Source organism: Botrytis fragariae (assembly GCF_013461495.1).
Source record: "Botrytis fragariae strain BVB16 chromosome Unknown tig00000163, whole genome shotgun sequence".
NCBI lineage: Eukaryota > Fungi > Ascomycota > Leotiomycetes > Helotiales > Sclerotiniaceae > Botrytis > Botrytis fragariae.
The window spans coordinates 1028252-1049333 of NW_023500999.1; the positions used below are offsets into that span (position 1 = coordinate 1028252).

General features: G+C 42.1%; 6 protein-coding genes across 6 annotated transcripts; 4 read left to right on the plus strand and 2 right to left on the minus strand.

Moving 5' to 3' along the window:
• Positions 1 to 1579: 1579 nt before the first annotated feature.
• Bfra_009897 (putative set domain-containing protein 5 protein) lies at positions 1580 to 3019 on the plus strand (the record flags this gene model as incomplete). The annotated part of the gene is made up of 2 exons (XM_037340233.1): positions 1580 to 1979; positions 2046 to 3019. The coding sequence occupies 2 exons, from the start codon at positions 1580 to 1582 to the stop codon at positions 3017 to 3019; spliced, it is 1374 nt and encodes a 457-aa protein (XP_037189456.1).
• Positions 3020 to 10492: 7473 nt separating this feature from the next.
• Bfra_009898 (putative d-3-phosphoglycerate dehydrogenase protein) lies at positions 10493 to 11725 on the minus strand (the record flags this gene model as incomplete). Its single annotated transcript, XM_037340234.1, has 1 exon — positions 10493 to 11725. One exon carries the CDS (start codon positions 11723 to 11725, stop codon positions 10493 to 10495), a length of 1233 nt encoding a protein of 410 aa, XP_037189457.1.
• Positions 11726 to 12381: 656 nt separating this feature from the next.
• Positions 12382 to 13568, minus strand: Bfra_009899 (putative lactoylglutathione lyase protein; the record flags this gene model as incomplete). Its single annotated transcript, XM_037340235.1, has 5 exons — positions 12382 to 12557; positions 12613 to 12886; positions 12941 to 13377; positions 13438 to 13466; positions 13528 to 13568. 5 exons carry the CDS (start codon positions 13566 to 13568, stop codon positions 12382 to 12384), a joined length of 957 nt encoding a protein of 318 aa, XP_037189458.1.
• Positions 13569 to 15459: 1891 nt separating this feature from the next.
• Positions 15460 to 16086, plus strand: Bfra_009900 (uncharacterized protein; the record flags this gene model as incomplete). The annotated part of the gene is made up of 1 exon (XM_037340236.1): positions 15460 to 16086. The coding sequence occupies one exon, from the start codon at positions 15460 to 15462 to the stop codon at positions 16084 to 16086; it is 627 nt and encodes a 208-aa protein (XP_037189459.1).
• Positions 16087 to 17257: 1171 nt separating this feature from the next.
• Bfra_009901 (uncharacterized protein) lies at positions 17258 to 19783 on the plus strand (the record flags this gene model as incomplete). Its single annotated transcript, XM_037340237.1, has 1 exon — positions 17258 to 19783. One exon carries the CDS (start codon positions 17258 to 17260, stop codon positions 19781 to 19783), a length of 2526 nt encoding a protein of 841 aa, XP_037189460.1.
• A 759-nt stretch (positions 19784 to 20542) lies between these two features.
• On the plus strand, positions 20543 to 21035 carry Bfra_009902 (putative heterokaryon incompatibility protein; the record flags this gene model as incomplete). Its single annotated transcript, XM_037340238.1, has 3 exons — positions 20543 to 20769; positions 20814 to 20896; positions 20944 to 21035. 3 exons carry the CDS (start codon positions 20543 to 20545, stop codon positions 21033 to 21035), a joined length of 402 nt encoding a protein of 133 aa, XP_037189461.1.
• Positions 21036 to 21082: the final 47 nt, after the last annotated feature.

Genomic DNA, 21082 nt, shown 5'->3' on the forward strand with positions numbered 1-21082 from the left:
AGCACATCACCAACCAGCCTGGTATAAAAGACCAGATAATTTTGAAATCTTCAGCTGTGTGACCAACGTCATCTGAATCCCCCCGATGTATGGCTTTTCAGAGGGAAATCTCATGATGATATCGTTGAATGTCATCTAGTTCATCAATCTGATACATCGACCTCAACATAGCGATTTGAATTCGTACACTCACGCAACTGATTATAAAATAAGATTGCTAAGCCCACAATGGAACTCAGATCATGGTTTGAATATTTACAATCTTACCTGCCAGAGCTTATTCATAAAGAGACAGAAAACCCCCCGCCGGGTTGAATTTCGACTGCCCAATATTCTGACCACTAGTAGTGGTGGTGGTGGTAGTAAATTCATAATCTTTCGACCACTATATCATATATTTTGACTACACTACAGATCGATTGCTAATGCGATCTCGACCTTTGTTACCATGATGAAATTCCCTTGGTCCGCGCCATTTATTAATTTAAGAAGAAGTTTGATTGGTCGAACATCTTTGATTATTACCATTTTTGAGAGTCAACGACTGTATCACGCTATGGGGTGGGAATGTTGAAGAATACTTGGTTTTGAGTAAGATACTCAGAACAGTAATTTGCCAGCTTGATTCCATGATTCCAAAAAATATCAATCTTTGAGTAAATTTAACAGGCATTCAATACTAGTAGAGGTACCCAGGACATCTAACAGTCCAAATTAAAAGTTTTTATTTCAATATCTCAAATAGAATCAACAATTCAAAACTGGTTGAGACTTCTCATAAGATAGAGGAATTTAGAGCCTATGCCCTACTGCGGTTTGGAGTATCAAAATCTTTGATAGGAGTGTAGGGAGAAAAGAAGGAGCGAGAAAAGAAATCGAGAGATAATAAGAGCGAACAAGTAACTGTCTGATTCAACAACAGTTATATAATAATTCTTGAATCTTATATTTATACCACCTCTCAATGATTAAGAAACTCTGGCAGATCACATTCCCCTCAAATCTATGCAGCTCCTCTATACGATCACTATTTTCCGATCTTTCAAATCATCAACTCGTCAAATTCTACAAACCATCTAGTACAGCACCCTCAAACCACCTACAGTACCCCACCACCAGAAAAATCTCTTTGACTCACTCAATGATCTTCCTATAAATCCAATTCAAGATTGAGTACGCCATATACAACCTAGAAATGGTTCTCAAAGAGCCTAGTGTGAAATGAAGCTGCATTACATTGTACCGTGTTGAAAGTCTGAGAACTTCTCGTATGCATAAATAGATTTCTTTCCACAGTTCAAATTCGTCTTATTACGAACAACGATTTTACAGGTTCACAATAAGAATTACTTGAAAAACTCTTCAAGTATCTCACTACGAATTAACTTTGTACTCTTCTCGACAGAATTCATATTTACAATCTTTTCAGTACAATAAAAACACTTGTATAGACTACCTCAACACTTATCGTAAGTTGTATTCTTTCTCCCTTTTCTACCTGCAGTTTTTTCTCGCCTGTCTTGGTCAGCTTAGATACTAACCAGTCACTTTGCGCTCAGTAATTATCCAAAACTTCAACATGTCTTCCTCTAATAAACTCAATGGCACGGATCGTCTCTCCAAACTGTTTGGAAATATCATTGTGTCTGATAGCAGTGATATACAGAGCATGAATTCTATCTTCGGTGCCATTAGGCGGGACCGTGAAGGCGCAACAGCAGCAGCTAACCCATCGGCCCCTGGTACAGCACCCATAGCCGAAGAAAGGAGGAAAGCTCTTGGAAGAAAGCATGGTGGGAATGTTGCGATTGGTAGGGACAGTGGAAAGATCTCGGCGCAAACAAAAGGCAATAGAGAGCCTGCTACCAGAACCACGAAGAACAACAAGCTCAAGCCTTTTAAGGATAGCGATGCAGGAAAGAATGAGACTGCTGGACCAGCACCAAGAGAAGTACTCCGGGAGAAGGTGATCGCCCAAGGTAAGCATCAAGCACCCACTTTATCCGCTCCATACGCATCTTAAAACTAACTAACAAACCGCAAAGAATACTTCTCACCCCACATCTTCGAGATAAGACCTGTGATAGGAGAAAAGCAGGTCGGTATGTTTGCCACTTCAGACATCGAAAAAGACACCGAGATCCTCCGCGAAGCACCTGTCATTCGCGGAGGCCCCACCTGGCCCGGACGCGAGGCAGCATACAACATGCTTTCCTCCTCTAAAAAGACAGCTGTTGATTCTCTTTCCAGCATGTGCAATTGCGGGAAGAAACCCGAACTTTGTCTCGAGACTCCTCTCATGAAACGATGGGCTGTCAATTCATTTGAGATGAATCCTTTTCTCCAAGCTGGTGATACAGCGAACAATAATCATGTCTATGACAAAGCATGTCGAATCAACCATGCTTGCATACCTAATTGTTCTCGCGCTTTCAATTCGGAACATAGTATTTCGATCCGAGCTATGGAGGATATCAAGAAAGGAGTGGAAATCACCATTAACTATGGAGTCTATGGTCCAGCCTCGTTTCGAGAATCAAATATCGCTGAAAGATGGAAATTTACTTGTACATGCAACGCATGTGTCAAGAAGGGATTCGTGCCAGAAACAGGGTACGAAGAATACCAACACAACAAGAGACTTCTATGTTTCCAGTTTCCTCACCTAGTTCCACTTGGCGCCGAGACAGCCGAAGAAGCGGCGACGTCCAAAGAGATCATCGAATGGGCTGACGTGATCGAAAATGATATCCTCGAGGCCGAAGCATATTGGTATGCGCATACCGATGAATTAGTCCGCAAAGGGATTACTCGACTTCGATTCACCCTAGAGTGGACAGATCTCAATCAGTCACCGACGCGAAATTTCTTGGTCAATGGACATGAAAGATTTTTGAGAGAGGATAACAGGTACACTCTCTCTGATAAAGTCATCAAACTGTACATTTGGCGTGCTACCAAGGCTTTGCGGGCAGAGGTTGATCGCTGCCATCCCGTGTTCATGAGAAAACATTCATAAGTGCCAATTGCGGGATCGAGTGGTGTTGGATTACAGGGAAACGAGACATGTTGGTTAGGCTTTGGCATAGTATTTTTCAAAGGGTTTCGAATCATATTGTATTTGTTCCCTTTTCGGATTTGCTAGGAGAGATACATTTTTATAGCACACTTTTGCTAGATTTTAGCACAGCAATGAGTTTTTACAATTGTAGCTTTGGTTGGTGACAGACGCTCAGATAATTTGAAGGTGAGAGTCAAGCCCCTAATCTGTATTAAATAGTGTGCGTTAAGCTTAGGGTACAAGATGCAAGATACACAGAATCCGAGGGTACGTCTCCAGGCATTAGCAATAGACATTGATCTATTGTTTAATAGATATGAAACCAAAATTGAAGAAGCAAATTTCCACGAAAACCCGATGTATAAGTACTTGATCTTGGTTTCCCTTTATGTATCTTCCTTCATTACCTACTAGAATCAGACTCAGGTATGTTGCGTTCGAAGGTCTTGTCTTGGTTTTTCTAGAAGGAGATATATTCTCGTCTGATGCGGTGTTCTCCTTGCATGGTAAAAAGCACTCTCCTGACCTACATCATTTGTTCAACTAGTAAAGAAGATGCGTCATATAAAGGAGGACACTCAAAAGCGCGGCAATCAAGATCTAATATCTGAAAATGTTTCAGAACAGCAAGGTAATCGCCGCCTCTACCCATTCAATGAGCATTATGACGATTGAAGGCAGTACTCAGGGAGTTCTAGGTTGCAGCCTCCGTGACAGATCTGAATGCTCAAACTCAACGTAGAGTGGGCTTTGTATCTTCAGCAACGCTCTGTGAGAAATCCTCAACTGGGGGTCATGATTGTGTCCAGCGAGCTTCCTTCGATATCAATATATATAAAATGTGTGTTTTTTGGGCATATGATTTGCAAAGTTTGAGCATAACATATCTCTCACGAAAACTGAGGATACTCCTCAACCTTTAAGTGAATTATTAGTAGCCATAAGATAAATATTAACAGAACTTGATTTTATTCCGCCTCTGAGGTTGAAATTATACACGCAATGGATATAATCAAGTGAATGCTGTTACCCCAATTTTCTTGCGTGGACCATTATATAAGATGTTGATATCTGGATCTAAGAAAATCAACTAACCTTCGATCGCAAACATGCTATCACCTGCAAAGTCGTGCAGATTTCTAGCTTTAAGATCACCTTTGATTCAAACTTCATCCCCTGAGTCCACTAAAATCTGGTAGTATCAACAGGGCAAAATGGTAGTTAATTGATGCCCCAAAAATATGTTGAAAGCAACGAATAGTTCAGATGGTATACAATTTCCACTGTTATTTTTAATAGTTAAGTACATTATTGTCATTAATATCCCACCTCATTATTTTCTAGCTGATGTCATTCAAGAATAAGGCTTAGAGCTACCAAACCGCTCTCCTCTGACCTTTGCCAAAAGCTAAACGTTCGACTGGAGTGCGAGATCAATTGCGACCTGAACAGCTGTCCATGAATTTGCATTGGGCCCATTTTAATTCCTTGAAGCTTTCGTAAAGTATGGACAACTCTGGAGGGAAAATGTGCTTCCATGTGGTAGCCATTGATTATTCAAGTTATCATAAACCTTCTGGAGTAAATCTAATTGCTCGAATGTCAGCTTCTCCTCAATTGAAAGATGTTACCATATGGATTTCTAAGTCTGCCATATACTGACTATTCAACGCATCTATCGGAAAACAAGTAAGTTAATTCATTATATTTCTATGTGACATCATACATGAGTCTTCAAATTTCGAATTGATGAAGTGTAGACACGGATCTCAAGGTTTCTCATGGCCGTCCAAGAAGATTTTGAAAAGAAGGGTGTGTTATAAAAGAGATAGTCAGAGGGAACGCAGATTGAACAAAATACCAAATTACAACGAGCTTTCTTTGTGGGATATGTCTGTGGAGTGAAGATTGATAGGCAGTTTATCTATCGACAAACCTCTGGAACGTAAGAGCACAAGCGTGCTAATAGTTTTCGAATCTGGAGTAGAACATATATGAGAAATAACAGCAACAAAAAGAGAAAACGACAATCAAAATTGCCAAAAGACAACAAGAGAGGATAACAAAACACCGGACAATACCATTCTCCCCGAAAATCTCTCCCCCCTGGAAACAAATCCCAGAAATATCTAGCTTTTCACAAACTTGATCGTCCTAGTCCTCAGGCAACTGTAAGTGGAAATTGCGAGAATTCCACTGATTTGGATGTTGAGCAAAATTACCTACCTTCGATCTCTTATATAGCCCAAGAACATTTCCTTTGACTCCAGAAAGACGCTGGCACGGAAGTTTCAACCCCGCTGGCCAAGCGATTCTCCGCAGATCTGTCCGACTTGAAAATTTACTTGGATTTCTGAAGATACCGAGGTCTACCCCTCTTTCTTGTCAATGCATATTCTTCACTGAATGTATGCTCTACATATAATTTAAGAGCTACGAGACCATAGATTCGAACCTTGAAGTAGTCGGGTTACAAGAAATCTCTCTGCAGAAGCTGGGTGTCAGAATATCAAATGGGAATCTAGAAGATTACTTCCCGTGAATCTCAGAGCTACATACGGTACTGAACGTACCGAAGTGCAAGGACCAAAGGCCAGGCTCACAAGACCTTCGATTGGGGTTGAATTTTGGGCTTTCAGTTTGACTCTTTACTCACAATTTGCAGTCTATATATAACAAGAAAACTGTAAATCGCAATCCACAAACGGAGTGAATGCTAAGAGGGCGCTACTCACTCCACCATCGGAGTCTTCTTCGCAGGTATCATTTAAGAGATCAAAGAGTGTTTGGATTTGCTCTTCGAACCAAGAGGAAATTAAGATATCGCAGATAACAGGCCGCACCACGAGTGCACAATGGGCGAGGTGGGTAAGGAACCAGGTTGTTGTAATCTGAGAAATGTGAAGTTGTCTACTTGATTGACCAATGCTTACGGGATAATCAGCGATTTGTGCAAAATGACAGTCTAATAGAGCAACAGTGCCGATAAAAAGACGACAACAAGATTTTAGTGATGACAAGAAGTTCTTACCAGTAACAACAATTGAAGTAAGTGGTCATGTCCAGGTGGTCACGGAAGGGTCGAAATATTTCAGATCCGTTTCTACAATTGGCTCGGTAAGCTTACATATTCGAAACATCTCGAAATATTTGAGATCCATTGATTCTATTAGTTCGCTTAAATTTAGTTCCTAAATATTCGAGATATTCCAGATCCATCGATCGCATTAGTCCGCCACAATTACTAGCATGAAATATTTCAGATCCAACGAATTCATTGGCCAAATTATGTCATCGAGATATTCCACACTTACCAAGTCAATCAGCACGTTGAAGAATCCCAATAGCACATTCAATCCATCTCTGAATCGTCTTTGAATACCTTCGGACATGAAATGTCTTCCTTTATCTCCGCCTGTCCATGCAAGGATGAAAATGTTTTCTTGCCTGATTATGGCCGAGAAATATCACGGATAGGGAGTGATATATATATCCACGAAGTCATGAAAGCTCACGGTCGAAGTTTTGAATACTGCGGGGTATTATGAATTGTTTCCGTTGAAATGAGTGAATCAACGAACCTCCAAGAAATTCAGATATCGTTTACTGAAACCACATTTGTAAATTGACCAAGTGAATGGATCGTCTGAGTGTGGCTGAAACTATCTTCACCATACTCTAAACTTCGAATTCAACGATGCTGGGGTATATATACACAACTTCGTCAATGTATTTACTCTTCATACTACCAAACATACTGCATAAATGGCATCAAAGTCGTGTCTCCAATCTTCGGACCAATCAGCTGAAACTTGGGAATTTCGTCTGAAAATGTCATGGAAACTGGAAATGCCTGATTAGGAGAGGGTAGACAAGCACGAAACTACTCAGAAGTCCAACAATGAGAATTCAGAAGGTAACAACAAAGAAGAGCTCAAGTTTCTGACCAAAAAAGAAGGAAACAATAGTGATATCTGATATCTGCACAAGGTGGCGTATAGTCATTTGAAAAGCGCAGAGATCATGCCAATATTCCAAAACGCATGTAAAGCTGACCGACTTGAGTTTCCCAAGACTTGGTGTGCGATGCAATGGCTGCAGCACTCGATTTGGGTCAATGTAGTGTCTATCGCAAAATACTGCGTCAACATTTGGGAAGATAAGAGCCTTACACAATTCAATTTGTGGTTATTTCAATAACTTCAAAGTTCTCAGATTGGTCTAGCCATCATGAGTGAAGCTTTCAGACATCAGACTCAACTCCGCACATGAATTCCAGAATCATGTTACTCAACCTTAGACTCTTGAATTCCCTGCGAAAATGACATGAAAAGTAAGAAATAATTTTCATTGCTATTCCGCAGCCAGAAAATCACCTTTCAATATGTAAGTGACGCTAATCGCAAGATTTGATGCACGAATAATCGACCCATATCACAGCGTAGTCAGCTCACAGCACCAGGCCTCCATCTCAAGTCTCTTGACTCTCATTTCCTTTTCATATTTTTCATATTCACAAAAACGTGAACAACCCCTCCATTCCCCAAGCAATTTCAACCCCTCGGTTGACTTCCCCAGTGAGATTCAAATATGGACAAAGCCCTTCCTCTCCCCCAGACGAGATCCCGTAGCGAACTGTAAAAACCGTGACATTTCCAAACTTTCTATTCTCCTCAAAATTACAAAATACATCGATGCACCTTTAAATAAGAGGCAGCAAGAATCCAAGAAACATTCTCCTGGACTTTCACCAAGAGAACTACGGGATGTAAATTTCTTAGCCTAGTTCCAGCGAGGGAACAACACTGGTAATCATTTCTACGAGGAATTGGTAGTGAGCTGAATGCTGGCAGATTAAAGGTGACAACAACGATCATAAGATATCGACAACAAAAACTTCTGATACTCTAGATCAATAAATTGAACCATCTGTAGAAACCCTAATACGTGTTTCCTTAATTCAAATTAAGATCTGTCTTCTTTACAAAAACTTGCGAACAGGTGCTAGAGATACTAAAAACCATAGAATCCATTGTTAGGGACGCCTTTTTGATATCGGAGTGATGAAATGAACCTCTGAGCATTTCTTATATAGATCAAACCACCAAGCTACTCTGGTTAGCACACCTAATCTCTAAAAGCCTCTCGCTATAGAGCTTTTCCAAGTTCGAAACAAGTGAATATATCCATCATCCCTATCTACAATCAACTCCCCCAGAAATCTCCACTTATTAATCTCATTGGGTTGTGCAAATGCTATCACTGGCGAGTTAATACGCAGATCCACAATGTAATCACATCATATCTGCAGGATCACCGATACCCATCACTTCCCCCCTATCTCTCCCAACGAAGGTCCCCTCCCCCAAATCTCTCATCACAAACTTATATCAACACCCCCCCCTCTAACATTTCTCTTCACAAACGCAAAGTCCGACTTCGATATGGAAACCCATGGTGAGATACATCTTCGAAGTATCTAGTCTCAAACCCCTGATACACTTCACAGCATATTACCCATCCCTGATTATCAAGCACTTTCAATTCAAGAAGTCGAGACAAGATCGAAAACCTCAACCGAGCAAGAGATGGAGATTGTGCGATGATGAGTTTACGTATGTGGTGAGAAAGGTGATGATAGTGACCATGAAAGTAACAACCAGATCACAAACCCAGCCACAGCAAAAGATTCAACCTCAACGCTCTCTCCCAGCCTCTACCACCTAATCCCTACTCACCCCCTCAACTATCTCAATTCTCACCCTTATACTCAATTCCCGCACAAATTCTTTCCAGAAATGATAACACCAAACCAAACCAAACCAAACTAAACAACCACCACCACCACCACCACCACCAGAAAATAACCACAACCCCACTCTCCCACCCATCACAGCAACCACAAAACATAAGCAAAAACCCCACAACTCCATCCCAGCCTCTCAACCTCCCATTCTCACACAGCAGACAGTGAATCACGAAGTTTCTCAAATTCTCCATATCTCCTATCGATATGTGTGTATAAGGAAAGAAAGTTTGGATGGGGGCAGAGGTGAGGTGAGGTGTTGATACCTACGTATTGAGGTACTTGTATTTGGAACTATCTGGGAGTACTTGAAAAGGAGGAGAGGGGGAAGAAGGGGGAAGAAGTGAATCTTTATTCGATGAGCAGAGTATTGAGTTGTGAGGGTGTGAGTTGATGAATTGATGAGGGAGAAAGGGGGAGGGAGTTAGTATGTGGAATAAATATGTCTTGGGGGATGAATGAAGTAAACAGATGAAGTGGATTTACTGAATTTACTGAATTTTTTATGCTTATATTAAGTTTGATTGTATTTGTGAAATTGAGGTTTGTAACTTTGTATTGGGTTGTCGCGGAGGGATAATTATGGGGGATTGTATGTTCATATATGTGTATGTGTATAAATAAGACGAAGTGATGAAGATAATGAATAAAATAAAATGAAATGAGGCGAATAGTAGATATAGCTCAACGAACTCATCCGGAAAAGGAGGAGGCAAAAGAAGAAGAAGAATGCATATCAAAACCTCGTTAATTACCACTCATTTTTATCCTTACAATATCATCATGTCCCCAAAACAATATGTATTCATAACTTCAGATGTCATGTATCGTCACTAGCTTCATCGTCTCATCATTCTCTCATGTATTTCTCAGAAATCTTTTTATCTACTTTTCCTCTCATCTTCACCTTGACATAAACATGAATAACTCTCATTGCCCGTTGTGGTGTCCGAATTTCGATTCACTATGATAATAAGATGCTTTGATGCTATTCAGAAAAAAGAACTCGTCTTTTGCTCCCCGCCGAGTTATCCGTTCCGTTTTTCCTTCATTTTTCCAGATTTCAATTTCTCTCCGGAACTCGAGTAGTCCTACTCACTCCCCGATGTAATCTTACTTTATCTCCCCCCCTCACAAACAAACAATCCCCACATCAAAGATCCCCTCCTCCCCTCTCAACTCCTCCTCCACCTCCCTACCCACCACCCCATCAATCCCCAGTATCATCAACGCTTCATTCTTAATCTCCTCTCCCTGTACCCCCCCATCCTCACTTCCACTCTCCCTTCCCTTCTTATCCAAAGCCGCTACACTCATAAACCTCACATTAATCCCCGCTCTTCCCAGAATCCCACCTACAACTCCGATTTTCCCAGGCTCATCATTATTCCTCAACAAACACAAAGTTCCCTCTGGCGCAAAACTCGTATTGAAGCGATCGAGTCTACTAATAAAAATTCCCCGATCACTTACATAACCACTAATAATCTGATGTCCATTCGAGTTCCCACCCTCCACCTTCACCGTCACCAAACTCGCATAAACCAAATACTTACTCTCACTAACATGCGTCTCACTTATCACAATCCCCCTCTCCTTCGCCAACAAACTCGCATTCACAATATTCACATCTCTTCCACCGCGTTCACTAATACTCCCACCAATCCCTTTACCAATGCCGCGAAAAGCGGTCGCGTGTTCGCTATCCCCGCGAGTTCCCCTTCATAAATCACTTCGAATTTTTTTCCTCCTACGCCCTTTCCACGATAATGCTGGGTGTACAAGCCTCCCATTTTCTCCATCAACTTGACAAATGGTTGCAGTTTTTTGTATTCTTCAGGGAGAATCAGAGGTGCATTGACAGCAGAAGTAGGGAGTCCTCCAGAGAGAATAGCACGAACTTGTGTGCAAACATCTACCGAGACCGATTCTTGAGCTTCGATCGTCGAGGCGCCGAGATGAGGAGTTGCGACGACTTTAGGATGTTGAGTGAGTTTTTGAGCTGGGGAGGAAGGGGTTGGAGGCTCGGATGTGAAGACGTCGAGACCTGCTCCTGCGATGATACCAGCATCGAGAGCATCGAGGAGTGCTTGTTCGTTGTAGACACCTCCTCTGGCTACATTGAGTACCTTTGCCGTTTTCTTCATCTTCGACAATTCTTCTTTCCCGATTAAATCCAACGTACTAGCAATAAGCGGGGTATGAATCGTCAAAAAATCCACCACCGGCAGTAACTCCCCCAATTCCTTCACAAGAAGCACGTCATTCGCCTCCGCAATCTGCGGACTAGCATACGGATCCAACGCCCAAACCTTCATCCCCAACCCCACCGCCATGCGCGCAACTTTCAATCCCACCTTTCCCAGTCCCACGACCCCCAATATCTTCCCTCCCACTTCTGTCCCTACAAGTTTTCCTCTCTCCCACCCTCCGTTCCTCAACGACCTATCCCCAGCCGGTACGTTCCTCGCCACCGCCATCAAAAGTGCAATCGTATGTTCTGCCGCCGCCGCAATATTTCCACTCGGGGAATTAACCACGATGATTCCATTTTTCGTCGCAGCTTCTACATCGATATTATCCACACCTACTCCTGCTCTCGCTACGACCTTGAGATTTTTCGCAGCAGCGAGAATCTCAGCTGTAACTTTTGTTTCTGAGCGAATGATGAGAGCAGAGTAGTGAGGAATTACTTCTAAAAGATCTGTAGGTGATAGGGTTTTAGGTTGATGGATTTCAAATGTATTACCTAAGAGGGCAAGACCATCGACTGATACTTTTTCTGGAATGAGAATCTTGGGACGATGTGAGGAGTCGGAAGAGGTATTGTCGAGATTTGGTAGGGCTGATGGTGCCATTGTGAAGTTTTTATGTTCTTTTTCGACTTTGATCAAAGAACAATTTCAGAGCTTCTCGAAGGTTGTGTGTATAGTGAGTGACCAAGTAGTATTTGGGATAATCTGCAGTAGGTTTGTTGAGTAATCGTAGGTACTATGCACCTTGCACTTGGTACTCTTTCTTTGTTTGTCAAAGGTCAGTATGAAAGAGAATTGAGAAGTCAAGAAGTGAGGAAGAAGTGAGGCGGAAGTGAATGAACAACACCAGAAACAAGATCCAACAGGAACAGGAAAGGTTGGTCTTTTGTATAGTACCACCAAAAATGAAGATCAACTCCGATTCGTTCATGAAACTTTCTGAGATCTGATGAGATGAGATGACACGGAACCCCCCACCCCGCAATTGAACCCCGCATTACACTAATGTACGTTATGCCGAATGTCGAGGAGAACCCGGCCATCCAGAGAGCCTTGTTCATTCGAATTCTAATCATTATTGGTAAAAGTGAGATGTCACAGAAGTTGCAGAAGTCACATGAGATGATAGAATCTGTGCTTATTCGTTCTCTGTGCTTCATAACGTATGATAGCTTCGATTTGCTATGATACACTATGCAAGTATTGATATACCCCCAATCCCCAATCCTGTAACCTACTTGGGTATTCCACTCAAACATTTACCAATTAGCTCTCTCCTTCAATTTCTCATTTTGAATAACCTCAATCCAGTAATTATCAGGATCGAGAACAAATGCCACGTGTTTCATACGACCATCAGTCAATCTCTTCTTCCAATTAACGCCCATTTTCTCAAATCTCTCGCATGCTGCATCTAAATTATCAACTGACACGCCTATCGTGAAATTAGTCTAGCCCATATATGAAGAAGAAATCATTGTGCAACTTACAGATGTGACCAAAACCTTGTGGCTCATCATTACCGTTATGATACTTGAAGTTTTCTTCATTCTCTGTACCATAATTCCAGGTCAATTCCAACAAGCCTTCACGATTGGATGTGGCTGATGATGTAGGAAGACCCTTTTCTCCAGGATACCCAAGGAAGTAAAGATTGAAGTTAGCACCTGGATTTTCAGCTGTTCTCATGAGTGACATTCCCATAATTTCTTGGTAGAACTTCAATGACTTTTCTTTGTCCTTGACACGAATCATAGTGTGGTTCTACAATTTTGTTAGTTGCCCAGATATCATTTTGTAGAGGAAAGAAAAGATTACCATTCGATATGTCTCGGTATCCGTAGTTTTGATGTTCTCAGTCTCTTCCACAGGACTTTGCCCAATAATCTCAACCCAATAATTATCCGGATCCAATGCAAATGCAATGTGCTTCATACGTCCATCAGATAATTTCTTTTGAAACTTATATCCAGCATCTTCAATTCGTTGACAAGCTGCTTGAAGATTGTCGACAGATATGCAAGTATGCCCAAAACCTTTGTGGGGTTCAGTGTTTCCATTTGAGACTTTGTAATCGGCATCATTCTCAGTTCCATAGTTGTGTGTCAATTCGATTAATCCTTCGCGATCGCTGAAGTGGTTTGCGTGTGAGAGAGCTTTTGGAGAATCATAACCCATGAAATAAAGGTCGAATTTAGCTTCAGGTTGTTCAATCTTGCGAATCATCTTCATGCCCAAGTGTTCGTAGAATTTGACTGGATAGATAGTTAGGTATTGTGGCTATTTGAGTGCACACATTTGAGGTACAAACTTACCAGATTCCTTGGGATCTTTAACTCGAATCCTTTGGGCGGATTAGTATCATCCAGTCATAAAAGATGTTCATGTTTAATTTGGATTCGTACATCGAGTGATTGAACTTATAGGTGTTGGTATCGGTAGCCATTGTTGCGTATGATCTACTTGCTGTAAAAGTATTTGAGTATCAGCAAACTGTACAAGGTGGGATTGATAGGAGTGATTGAGCCGATGGATGTAGCCTTGGTACAGCTCTTGAGAACGTACCTGAATCTACAATACTTTGTCGTAAATAATTTGGTTTGATGAGCCTGTTTAAATTGCGAAAGGAGTACATAGAATGCAATGCGGAAATAGTTGACGTTGTTATGAATGGATAGCAACAATTTATATTGATGAGGGGTACAAAAATACTTTGACAATGATGATGTTCCCACGCCCCTCTCTTCGGCTAGTCTAGGTAATTATGACGTGGGGGGAATTTAGAAAGGTCTGATACGATATTTCTAAGCAAATGATATCTTGTCCGATGAAAAGCTGTGTTTGGAGACTATTTCGGTACCGAGTCCTTCGTATATCAAAGCGAAGAGGATATTCTTTGGCCAGAGTTCAAATCATCGTATCAAAAGATTATAGGTAGATGACCTTCCCATCCCCTTACTCAAACCTACGCAAAGATATTCTGGACCTTACCATCTATCACTCAAGCTCATGTAGAAGTTATCCCCTCCTTCAACTCTATTGAAAGAGCAATTCTTCGAAAAGATCAATGACATCGCTAAGCTCTTCAACCACAACCTCCATGATATTTTGGAAAGCAAACATCCATGAAAAATAAAATGCCAATGAAAAATAGAGATAATGTAATGAAGGGTCCTCGGGTGTATAACTTTCCATCCAATGTTCAAGAATCGTCATATTTGCCGATGTCGATGATGTCTGTGCTTGTAGTAATTACTGTAGAATTGATACTGTCGAGAGTCTGTGAACTATTTATGGATCTTGCAAAGAAGAGAGAATCATTAAATATTAAAGGATATTAATTAATCAAGTAATGTTCTATCTTGTAAATTATCCATACATTAATAAAGATCTCAGTAGAATAATTGAATACCTGTGTAGAGAAGAGTACTCGGGTATTTGTAGTAGACACAGAAATCATCGATTATCGATTTGTGGGTGCTAAATGTGACGGACATATTTTAGTACACCTTAGGAAGTAGCACTAACATTGTATCAGTAAGTACTAGATATGCTTCACAATAGAAAGGGTATTCAATGATCAATTCGATCTTTATGACATATACACTCGAGCGCAGCGAGCTATGGGGGTTTGGGGGCTTGCCCCCATAATCAAACCGATTAATGAATCAAAATGACGCTCCGCTGGCCCTCCGGGAGCCACTGCCGTGGAGGCAGAGTAGCTTCTTCAAACGTATACATATCCTCTACCGTTTCATATAGATGGGTGTAAGATGGGGTTCTGAAAGTATGAATTTAAATGACTTTTCATAGAGTGGTACCATACATGAGTCTATACACACAGGTTTCATGAACTCGAACTCTTCCTCTGTAGAATTAATGAGTATAGACATTGTATCAAGCCATTATGAGTTATAAAGTAGTGAGATTCTAACATTCTCTTGCTGCCATGAATATGAATTCGAAGTTGTATCAGTGAGGTCTCTCCAGCTATGTCTGATTACACCCTTCATGGCCTAAACTTTACCGAGATCATCCTCGAAATATTTTTTAAGCTACAGCTACAAACTACTCAGACCTTCCCCGCCCATGCCGAGCCATTCAACCTCTTATCAGCTCAGAATTGCAATTCACTTCTTTTTCTTATTGTTATCCTATTGTTGCTCGATCAATCACTTTCACTACAGCTGATTCATAATATTGTATGTATTTTTCTAAGTTGTTCCAATTGATATTTTCTATCTTTACAAAGACGATCAATCTCATACGAGAAATCTTTACTAATAATATCTCATTCAATAGAACAAAATATAACCAGATCAAATCACATAATAACCATGACGTCCCATCCACCACAAAGTCAAACCATGCTCCTAAGCAAGAGAATATCCACCTTCCTACAGAACAACATATCGCCACATCTCCATACACTAATGCTGCTGACACCCACCGGCAAGCTTCTAAGTACCTCATCCAGTTCTCCGGCCTCAGTACTGCGTCACCAAGGTACTCTCGCCCTCTCACTGTGGACCCTCTACTCCCCCTTTCCGGCGCAAACCGTATCGGACGCGCTTCCTCCCAATGGCGAATCGTCCCATGGTCGCAGTCCCAAATCTCGAGAAACGAAAAGTATTTTGATACAGATGGAATTGGGCATCATGGTGATACGACTATTAGCTTGTGGATTATTATTTGTCGCGATCGGACCAGCACCCGGTGTTTCAGGAACAACCACGCCGCAGATTCAAAGAGAAGGGTTGATATCGATATCGCAACCAGCGTCACCAGATGGAGGACACGAGAGGGAAGTTATCCGGAGTGGAGAAGGGAGCGAGACGGCGAGTATGAGAAGTGCGAGAGGAGGTGGAGTGGGCATCAGCGGTATGAGAAGACAAGCAGAGGAATTGGGAAAATGGTTAGAAGGGGCATTAGATGGTTTGGTGTTGAGTACAGCGGAACGATAAATCCAGCGCGATTGACGGATGTGGGCGTGGGATAGGAGAAGCCACTCGGTCGAATCTCGACCACTTTGCGACAATTTACCATCGCGTCGCAAAAACGATTGGGAAAAAGACGTTTCTGTAATCGATCGGTATTATTCGACGGAGCAAAATTAAATATCAAACATTAATTGGGTTGGGTGCAATGGATTAAATGGACACTGTGCATAAAATGGGAATTAGGACATCAGCACTTGGATTGTACGGATTATTCATCAGAGGATTGGTGTAAGGGGTTGGAGTTATGATACCACAGCATTCGATTCTGGTATATTGTTTTTTTTTTCAATATATATCGAAAGTCAAGCATATAATTAATCTTGTATCATATTGAATAGTGTTTGTTGCTGATGCGATTGTTATTATAGGGGCATGCGGCTCCGCTGAATCATGGTATATCGAAATTGATAATTGATCTTTCTCAATGAACAAAAACTCTATGATATATTATTTCGCAGATTGATACACTATCAGTTATAGATCCAATACATTCAGATCTATACCCCCAATTCGCACTATCCAAACCCAAAATCATTAGTCTGATTTCACCTATCCCTTTACATTTTCGGTAAGAAGATATCCTTTCAAAAATAAGGTTACTTTTCCCTCATTATCATTATTATGAAATAACCATCATTCTTCTCCTCATTTCCTCACATTCATTTTTCAGTTACATACCAAATGAGAACCAAGCACCAAGATAAATCTTTATCCCAACTTCTTCCGGTTTCACCCATGATATCCCCGCGTGTCAGAAATGCGTCTTTGTTGCTGTGTGCCACTAGTGTTGGATTTACTACGTGTAGGGATTTTGGGTACAAAGAAAAAGGAGATGGGGACGGGAATGGGGAGTTTGTGAAAGAGTGGTGGTGGGGATGGATGAGAGAGTGCATACTGATTTCTGGGTGTTTGTGGTGCTTTGATTGAAAGTATTCGCTGTTTATCAAAAGTATCGCAGGAGTATTATATACTTCCTCACGGTTTGTTCCCAGAAGGAAACAGACATGCGGTTCTGATTTGATTATTATATTGTTCTTCGCTATACAACATTTACCTTTTGTCCTATCCTATCCTATCCTACTGTCCTACTACACACCATCCACACTCAAAACCCCAACCCGCTCTACAAATCAAAATGACTTCACCAATCCCAAACCCCTTCATCATAAAACCGCCCTTCTCCTCCCCTTCTAAACCTACAACTACAATCATAGCCCCCTTCCCCCTTTCCCAAGGCCTCCTTCTCTCCTCCTCCTCCGACCCCCTCGTACCGCTCGAACTGCGTCTCGTCTCTCTCCTTTCCTATCCCTGTACCGCGATCGTAAATCCAATTTCTCAATCCCCGTCTACGTATCCGCTTATGCGTGCAAAGGGTTCGATGACTGAGGTTGCGAATTCTGGGCTCGTGGACTTGCCTTCCCGGATGGGCATGGGGATAAATACAGCAACACCACAGATAAGTCTCCCCGGCCTAATCGACAAGACAGCCGGAGAGGAACTAGCGAAGTGGAGAGAACAGAACTGGAAGAAAGGATTGAATGCTGGGGCGTGTGGGGTGAGTGGGAGTTTTGGGTTGGGAGACGGAAGTGCTTCTGAGAAAGAGAGGAATGGGAAAGTGGAAAAGAGGGAGGAAAATGGAAGACCGAAATATATAATCCATACGCATGCGCCGAATTTCGCGGATAAAGCGTATAGTACGCCGTTGGTGAAACAGTTGTTGGTTAATTGTTATCGGGGGGCGTTGGTGGAGGCTATGGGGATTGCGGAGAGGGAGGAGGAGGAGGAGGAGGGGGAGAGGCAAAAAGGGGGAGGAGAAGAGGAGGATGAGGCGGAGGAGGGTAAGGAAGAAAACTTTTCAAATACTGAAAAGAAAAGAATGGATGGAAATGCAGTATTCTCCACAAGCACAGGAGAAGATATGATTATGGCGGATACAGAGCCAGATGCGGATGAGGATATGCCAACGGAGAAGGAGAGTACACCGGAAATGCCAAGGGAAAGAGGGTTAGGAAGTTTCGGTACAGTTAATATGGCGGGAAGTATAAGCAGTCCAGCGAGTCTGGCGAGTCCGAGCGATATGAATTTAGATGCGTTTGGTCTTTCGCCTATTCCGTCTCCGTCTATTCTGCCAAGTACATTTATCTCGTCGATTACATCGATTCCGTCTATGCACCTCCCATCATCCAAATCTTTCCCTGCACTTTCCCACGGCCCTTCGAAGCATCATATTTCACAGTCCTCTCCTAAACCAACAGGTGTAATCATCGCCTTCCCAGCTATCTCCACAGGTCACAAATCCTTCCCCCATCGTCTCGCTGCTCGTATTGCTGTAGGCACTGTCAGAGATTTCTTACGTCATCCTATTTTTGGCGCTATACGACAAAAAAGAATTCGGAAGGTTGTTTTTTGTGTTTGGCCTGTTGATAGTCCGAATAGAAAAGCTCTGCAGGTAGCATTCGGACTTACTTTTCCACCACGTTTACCACAGAGTGCACCGTTGAGTCCGGTGAGTAATCAGCTTTCTACACCACCGTTCTCGCTGAGTGTGAAGGGGAGGAGGGGGTTCGATTTTAAGTTGGGGTTAGCGTTGCGGGATTTCGAGGGGCAGGAAAGCGGAGTGCCGAGGATTGTGGTTACACCTCCGATTACGCCGATGGTGGGGTCAGGTTTGAGTTTGAGTTTGGGTTCTGGGGAGAGAGATAGGGATTCGCCTGGTTTGGGAAATTTGGAAGGAGAGGGATTGAGTAGGGGAGATGGGAATCTGGGAGATGAGGGGAGTGGGAGTGTCGGGGAATTGGGAATGGGAATGGGAATGGATGTGGATGTGGATGTGGATACGGATGTGGATATGGAGAAGAAGAAGGAGAAGGAGAAGGAGGGTGATGGTATTGGTGTTGGTGGGAATCTGACAGCGGAAGTTGGGCGAGGAGGTGAGGAGGATGAATTAAGAGAGAAATTGAGACTACTTAAAGTAGAAGTGGAGAAGATGGAACTGAGAGAGAAAGTGAGACAACTCAAAGCAGAAATAGAGAAAGTGCATGGACAAGGAGACAGTCGTGGAAGAGATAGAAGAGGAAGAAAAGAAACATACAGACAGAGAAAAAGGCAACAAGGGTTGAGATTGGCTGCTGCGATGAGAGTGAAGAGAGAGAGGGACAGGGACAGGGAAATGGAAAGAGAGGATAGAAAAATATATTTGAATTTGGATGAGAGATTGATGGTTAGAGAGAGGGATACGAGGACACCGGAGAGGAAGCTTGGAATTGGTGACAGGAAGACGGAGAAAAGTGTGGATGAAAGTATAGGAGAGGAACGAATAGTCCTAGTGAAAGTGGCTGATGAGGGTATTCGGAGACCTGAAGTGGGAGACGATACCGGCTCACCCGAAAGCAAGTTAAGCATTGGAGAAGGACGAGCGGAAAGGAGTCAATCTCAGGATAAGGAATCACAGGAAAATGTAAAAGTTAGTGGATATGTCCGTCGACATGGAGGAAGTGAAACGAGAAACAAACAAGAGAGAAGATATCCGGAACGAGTTGATGTAGGTGATATCAAAGTGGGTACAAAAAGAGGAAGGCCAAGTACAGTAGAAGGAAGACGGCCAGGAGGTGGTGATACTGAACGACGTGGAGGGAGGAAACAGAGAAAAAAGAGGAGATAGCGCTGGGAGATTGTTTGAAGAGTTCTGTTTATTGATTTAGATGGAGTAAGTGAATGAAGTAGTCTGAGGGAGGGAGGATATTGTGTAGTTGTATAAATAAATTTCTTGATGCAGTCGGGGGCTCACAGTTTCTCACACCTTTTTGGCAGTACAATGGAAGGTAAAATAATTGAAACCTCGATCTGCAAGCTTGTGATTCGAGGGCTGTGAAACGTACTCGTATCTTTTGAGCTTCTGTAAGAGGATAAATTATGCAATAGAATAACAGTCTACTGTTTTGATTTTTCTGATGATGGGACTGAGCTAAAAGAGATTCGAACTTGTCCTAGTGTAATTTATTATCCATCCCATTAGATACTGAAGTCAAACTCAACCAAATAACGAGGAAAGCACGCGCAAGACTGGTCACGTTGCCATATTGGGTAGAGGCTGGGCGTGATAGCTCTCGCAGAACGGAAAATCGGGACATCGAAAATACACTCTCTTGTCAATATCCAATGTAAAGTCAGACAATCGATATTAACATTTCATAGGGCCCTGACCAGGAACTAATTCAATTGCGAATTATTGAAATCTAGGTACTTTCAATGTGTAATTTATTGAATGATTAAGTGTCGAGTTTTCCGTCCACAAGGTTACCGATAAGATATCCGCGAAATTATGCATAAGATTGATTCCACGCCTCCTGTTTTGCCTTGAGACTTGTGCGCAGAGTCTCAGATTGGATGATGTCTATCCTATCCTGGGGGTGCTCTTGTTATGTGCCCAAAGAATGGTAAAGCTAAACTTGTTTTCCCAACCAGAAATTATCATCCAGGTGGTACCTCAGATGAGCATCGCCTTGTCACTCCATCACTTTTACCAGAGCTATCAGATGAGTGCATATTCTGTTGCAAGATCAAAACTGAACTCAGCAACGCTTTTCGTAAATCTGATTCCTGGCAATTATCAGTAGAGCAAACTAGCTCTCAGGTGCAATATGTGTGGTAGATGGCGACAGTTACCAAGGCCGAGGAGACCTCTATCTTAGCTTGGAAAAACTCGAACTTACTCTTCCTCGCGCTTCTTATGAAAGTAAGAGAGTCCGGTTCTATGTTGCGGTATCATCACTAGGTGAGTAATGGTATCCGTCCGCATGTTTATGCTTACAATAATGGCAGATCTATGTCTAGAATGGCCACGGATTAAGAAGATACCACCGGAAGGAGAAAGCAGCTTCACGAAAAGGAAAACCACTATTGTGAAGGACTAGATAAATTCTTGCGCTCTTAACTATGACTATCTGGAGTTTCGAAATTA